Source organism: Phocoena phocoena, chromosome 8, assembly GCF_963924675.1.
Source record: "Phocoena phocoena chromosome 8, mPhoPho1.1, whole genome shotgun sequence".
In the NCBI taxonomy this organism is placed as follows: domain Eukaryota; kingdom Metazoa; phylum Chordata; class Mammalia; order Artiodactyla; family Phocoenidae; genus Phocoena; species Phocoena phocoena.
In genome coordinates this window covers 59,619,114-59,625,113 of record NC_089226.1, presented here as the reverse complement: position 1 = coordinate 59,625,113, position 6,000 = coordinate 59,619,114, and the positions used below count along the sequence as shown (strand labels likewise).

Below are 6,000 nucleotides of genomic sequence, written 5' to 3'. Positions count from 1 at the left end.
GCGGAAGAGAGACAGACACCCCACACCACCTCCCAGCCCCCACTCCCCACCTGGCTCAGCGTCCTCTCCATCCACAATGCCGTCACCCCCAAGCTCTGACTTGCCATAGCCTTCTCTCCCAGGTCTCCCCATGCTCCCCTGCCATTAGGCCGTGACTTGGGTTGACCCTGGAAGCCCTGTCCTCCTCCCCAAACACTTCGACCCACCCTCACCCCAACTTGCACCCCCTCCTTACCATGTACAGCTGGAAAGGCTTCCAGTCTTCAGGGCCAATTCAGGGGCACCTCCTCCTCCAGGAAGCCTCCTGCCTCTCCAAGAGCTGCTGCCCACACCTCGGCAGGTCTGGCTCCAGGTTCTTTATCCATCCCCCTCAACCCAACCTCAAATAATATGTGAACAAACCACCCAAGGTCCCAAGAGACCCCATATCTACAAATCTTTGTCACAAAGACAAGCAGAGCCTCCTGCCCTAATCCACCCACCACTGCTGTCTTTACCATAATTCATTACGGTTGAGGCCCCGAAGACTCCCGTTGGGATGTCATCCCTGATCCCCAGGAAAAGCACTTTAAGCATCATTAACTCTTGACAGTTCAGATCCCCTTCCCCAGGGGACAAATGGGGCCACTTATGAGAGGAGACAGCAGAGCTGCAATCAGGAAGGGAGTGGAGGAAGGAGAACCCCCCAAAATGGGGCAGTGGAAATGGACCTCAACCCTGATTCAGAAGAGCTGTGTGACCTTGGGCAAGTCATTTCCCTTCTCTGGCCTTTCTTCCTCTGCCAGGAGACAGTACATAGAATACACAGGCACTGACCCACAAAGGCCTTTCCTCCCTCCTTCGGGTTCCAATGGCCTGGGAGTCCAAAGCACTTCTTGTATTGTGCTGCCTTCCACAGTATCACCAGCCCTGGGGGCAAAGGCAGGGAAGGCCAGGTCTCACCCCACACTCCAACAGAAAACATGGGGTCCTCCAGAACCTGTTCTGGGACCCAGCAATGTTGAGTTGTCCGTGGCTGCCCCCTGGTGGCCCAATGCGGTCATTGCAGGCTGTCCCTGAGCTGGGGCAAGTGACACTTGGCAGCCTAGTGGGGGAGCGCCTCCAGTCTCACCCACCCTCTCTCTGGGCCTCAGGGTTAGCTGGTCAGTCCAAGGTCAGATCCAGGGAAGAATTCCAGCCCCTGAGCACTTGAACAAGGGTCTTCTCCTGGCTGCAGGTGGAATGGTCAGCCTGGCCTGGAGCAGCCCACCTAGGGCAAGACAAAAGTGGGAGACTCGGGGTGGGGGTGGGGCTTAGTCCCAGCCTGTGAAGTCAGCCAGAGAACCCATTCCAGTCTGGCATCTACCTCCCCTTCCCGAGAGACAGGAACAAGGAAGCTGGAGTCCAGGCCACCAAGACCCCCACCTGCATCCAGGCCTCCCCACTGAACTGGATCAGTGAGAAGTCAGGGGCTTCCCAGCTTGCCCAGCTCCAGTGGCTGAGGCTGAGGCTGGGAGGTCAGCCTGTCTGCCCGCTGGGCCCCTGGAGAGAGGCTGGTAATGAGGCTCTAGGCAGAGGTGGAATGTGGTATCTGGCACCTTCCCAGGGAGTCCCAAATTCGTCTCTGAACAGCTCGTTATCGCCCCCCCACTTGCCAGGGCCCTGTCTTCTTGGAGGTGGCCAGTGAGGGCAGCTTCCTGGTCCAAGGCAGGGCACCTCTGAAGGGGTGTGCACGGAAGCCAAGGGTAACCTGAGGACCTTCTTCCTAATTTAATAAAGCTCCTGTCACTCCCTCCGTGACCTTGTGTCTCTAGAAGGGCTAATGACGAGCTACCCTGAGTCACTCACGTACCACACAACCAGCCCCTGGCTCAGAATCAGACTGCAGCAGGGAGAGGGACTCAATCTAGCTGGGGTCTGTCCTGGTCAGAGTCAGGACCAGCAATCCCCACGCCATCTGTACAGGAGTACAATGAGGACAGCTTGGAGCCAGCCTGGGGCTCTGTCTGGGGCAGGGGGAGAGTATCTGGACAGCTGAGGGCCTGGAGACAGCAGGGTCAGGTCCCCAGCTTCAGGGTCCAAGGCACTCACCTCTGGAGTGCCTGTCCTCCTGTCCCCTCTTACCCTGGGACACCTGAAACCCCCAACCAATCATAGACCTCAGCACCAGGGGATAAAATATACAGATATATTTATATTATCAAAAGGTCCCCAAAGTGGGGAAGGGGCACCGGGCAGCCTAGGCCCTCCCAGTAAGCCCAGACCAGAAGGGGGGCTAAAGTCCCCCAAGTCCAGTTCTCAGCCCTGTATACATTTACCCAAGAGCTCCCTCCCCACCCCAGCTGAGTGTTCCTTTAGAACTGTTCTGGAGTCTGCGGCAGAGGGGTGGGCTCCCTTCCAGCGGGGGCCCCAGGGCCTTGAGCCTCTGAAAGGATGGCAGTCTGCCAGAGTGCCTCACTGATGCCCATCTCTCCAACCCCTTAAACTCAGGGTGTGTGACCCAGCGGGGGAGCAGGCCAGGCCAGGAGGGCTGAGCACCTGGACAGAGCAGGTAAGGGATTCCTCCTCAGGCAGACCCTGCTGCCTGCCCCCCACGTCCTGGCCAGGGAACCCCAGGCTGCAGTCAGGATGAGGGGTCTGGGGGTGCGGCTTCCTCATGTGCCCCCTGCTGGCTCACACCAGGCACGCAGGGCATGAGGGTGTCTGCCCACGAAGGCTTCACGGTGGCAGAGTCCCACCTGCGATCAGACGTTTCGGAGGAGCTGTGGGAAGGCACAGAAGTCCAGATTCCATGAGCACGTTGTGAAGACTCACAGGGAGCAGGGGCCAGGGGCCAGCAGAGAGGGGTCTCCCGGGAACCAGGTGAACCAAAGGGGCCTGTCAGGACTCCCAATGAGGACGGAGGGACAGGGCCGGAGGGCACTCAGAGAGGAGAAGCAGAGTGAGTCAGGTGGAAGGCAGGCTCCAGCCAGGTTCCCAGCCGCCTGCCCACAGGAATGGAGAGCCACTCACAGAAAGGGGGTCCGCAGTAAAGGCAGCCACGCTCCGGCGCATCTCATTCTCACTGCCGCGCAGGGGGATCAGCGAAACACTGCCCAGCCGGACCTCAGGCACCGCCCGGGACACGCGTGAGGGTTCTGAGGGCCACACCAGGCCGTCGTGCTGGGCAGCAGGGGAGAGGAGGGGTGTTGGGGCCTGGGCTCGGTTCGCTGGCCTAGACACTCAGCTCCGGATCCACCCACCCTTCCAAGAAATGCCTCCAGCTATGATCTGAGGTGAAACCCTCGGCTTTGATCTGAGCCGATATGAGAAGCAGCTGTTAGGAGAACATGACTGTATCCCCGGCAAAGCCCAGCCAATTACATTACTCAACAACCCTCATTTCCAGGTCCACAAACAAACCGCTTCAAGAACGCAGTGCCAAGAAAACAGTTCTAGAGGAACATGTCTGCTTCTTTTCACCAGGAACCAAGAAAACTCTAGAATCTGCTCTGTTTCCCTTTAGACTTTGACTACGAGGAAGCTCAGGGCTAAAAGAGCTCAGCCCAAGCCCTGGTACAGTTTTGTCTCCCTTCTCCCCAAACAATTCTGAGCTCTCATTTTAAAAACCTGTTTTGGGATTTCCTCGGTGGTCCAGTGGTTAAGAGTCCGTGCTCCCACTGCCTGGGGCACGGGTTCAATCCCTGGTTGGGGAACTAAGATCCCACATGCCGCACGGCCAAAAGACAAACAAACAAACACCTATTTTATGTCCAACCCACCCCTCTAGCCCTGCTCTGGCTTCGAGTCCTCCCCAGCCTGTTCCCACCTGGCCCACTGCAGCAACTACCTCACTGGCCTCCTCACTTCCAGGCTCGGCCCTTCAGCCCATCCTCCCCTGCACACCGCACCCAGAATGGACCCTCAGACTCAGACTCAACCCTGCGCACCACTCTTGCTTAAAACTCTCCCTTCAAACTGCCGACTAGGTCAAGTTCAGCTTCCTTGGCATGGCCTTCAAGACTGAGATTTTACTCCCAACTTCGTTTCCAGTGCCAACTTCTAGCGTGCCTGGCTTCTCCCTTTACACCCTGTCGGCAATCCTGCTACGCCTGTGTGCAAACTGTTCCCTTTGCCTCGAAGCCGCCCCACCCCCGCCTTTGCTTGGTGAACGCTCCCTCATCCCCAAAGATTCAGCTTCCACGATACCCGCTCCCTGCTGCCTTCCTCACCTCACCCAACACCTCCTTGAGGTAGGGTCCCTGGCTTCCCTCTGTCACCACAGCACTGGGCTCTAACAGGCTCCTTCTGGGTCTGTTTTCCTTTCTACGTGGGGAGTGAGTGCCCGAGGGAAGGGGTCTGCACCCTCTGTCTCTAGCATGCCTGGCTCAGGGCTGGACCAGAGCAGGTACCAGGAAGGGTTTACGTGAGAATGAACGAACAAGTGGATTAAAGGCAACTCAACATCCTGAAGCAATCGGTGGCCTGAACAGTGAAGAAGCACTCATACCCCTTCTCTGTAATGGAGGCTTCCCGGGACCCACCCCACACCCCGCGCCTGGTACCTGCATGAAGAGGAAAGTGGCGAACCACTCCCGGAGCTCCATCTGCGTCTCACAGCACAGGTACCTACAGGGTGGGGCACAGGTCTGGATGCCGCCAGCGCCTGGCTGAGCAGGGATACCCTACCGTGTTACCCCGCCCAGGGTCTCGGGGGCAGGGCCCACATCTGGACAGTGAGGGGATCCAACCAAGGGGGACATGCTACCAACTCTCCTCGGCATGGGGCCCTCACTCACCACTGCTGCTTCTCGTGTTTCTCCGTCTCGTGCACCACCGTGAAGCCCCAGCTGCAGAGAAGGGGCAGGTGGGGTCACTTGACAGCCCAGAGAGGCCTCATAGCCCCAGTGAGAGCCTAGGACAGAGCCCAGAAGCCTGGGCCAGGGCTGGGGGCAGAGTTCAAGTCCTTCTGTGGGCACAGCACATCCCGGCCGCTGCCTCTTCCTCTCACAGCCCTGCCAGCCTCCCAGGGCCTCGGCTCCCCCACCCCCCAGAGAGAAGCAGGCACAGCCAGCGGGTAAAAGGTGAATGCCAGAAACCCCAGCCTAGTGACTGCAGTCAACAACAGTGATAGTGGCTATGCATCACTTTTCAACTTTTAAATCATACCACCGTATCAATTATGCTTCAACTCAAAAAAGAAAAGAAAAAAAAAAAAGATGAAGAAAAAAAAACCATACAACCACCCTTTGGAACAGGCGTGCCATTATTTTCCCCATTCCTCAGATGTGGGAAGTGAGGCACAGAAAGGTCCCAGAGCTAGTCAGTGACTAACTGGATTTCAATCCAGGCCAATGGTTCTTAAACATGAGCAAGCATCAGAGTCCCCTAGGTGGCTTGTGACAGCACAGACTGCTGGCCCCAGCCCCAGAATCCGTGATTTAGCAGGTCTGGGGTGGTACCCAAGAATTCGGGTTTCTAATGTGTTTCCAGGTGGTCTGGGAGACCACACCCTCAGAACTATGAGCCAGTCCCTGTCAAGTTCACAGCCCTCAGCTGTGCCTCCCCCATCAGTTCTGAGCCCCGCAGGCCCTGGTCGTGGACCCACCTCCCCCGCCCCAGCTCACCAGGTGGGTGGCCGGAGTTTCTTCTTCACTCCCAGGTAGATTTTGAGACTCCTGACGGGCCACTCCTTCTCAGGCCGGTGACTCTGGGTGGCGGAGGAAGAAGGAGTAGGAACTTCAGTCAGTCAGGGGGCACACTGGGGCAGATCTCCCAACTGGGTGCCTCCCTCCCCCCTCTCCCCAGCCTCTCTACCTCCCAGCCCAGGAGCCCTCCTCCAGCAAGCCTTCCTGACAAAGCCCTCCCTGCTCACAATCTAGCTCAACAGAGCCCCCAGGCCTCTCTCCCTGCCCCAGCATCAGACAGTCAACCCTTGTCCCCGAGGTAGCTGGATGTCCACAGCAGTTGATCCCCAGTCCCTCCCTGCTGCCCTGCAAATTGAGAACTGATCTGTGTCAATATCATAGGCTGATCCAGGCT

At 57.9% G+C, this 6,000-nt stretch overlaps 1 protein-coding gene across 3 annotated transcripts in view; it reads right to left on the bottom strand.

Moving 5' to 3' along the window:
* Positions 1–2,723: 2,723 nt before the first annotated feature.
* The window catches only part of ARAP1 (ArfGAP with RhoGAP domain, ankyrin repeat and PH domain 1), a 39,898-nt gene continuing 36,621 nt past the window's right edge, over positions 2,724–6,000 (bottom strand). For all 3 annotated transcript variants that reach the window (XM_065881298.1, XM_065881299.1, XM_065881300.1), the window contains 5 exons: positions 5,586–5,668; positions 4,758–4,808; positions 4,524–4,587; positions 2,992–3,141; positions 2,724–2,741 (listed from right to left, as the gene is read on the bottom strand). In XM_065881298.1, the coding sequence (XP_065737370.1) occupies positions 2,724–2,741; positions 2,992–3,141; positions 4,524–4,587; positions 4,758–4,808; positions 5,586–5,668 (366 nt within the window). The remainder of the gene's footprint in view (positions 2,742–2,991; positions 3,142–4,523; positions 4,588–4,757; positions 4,809–5,585; positions 5,669–6,000) is intronic.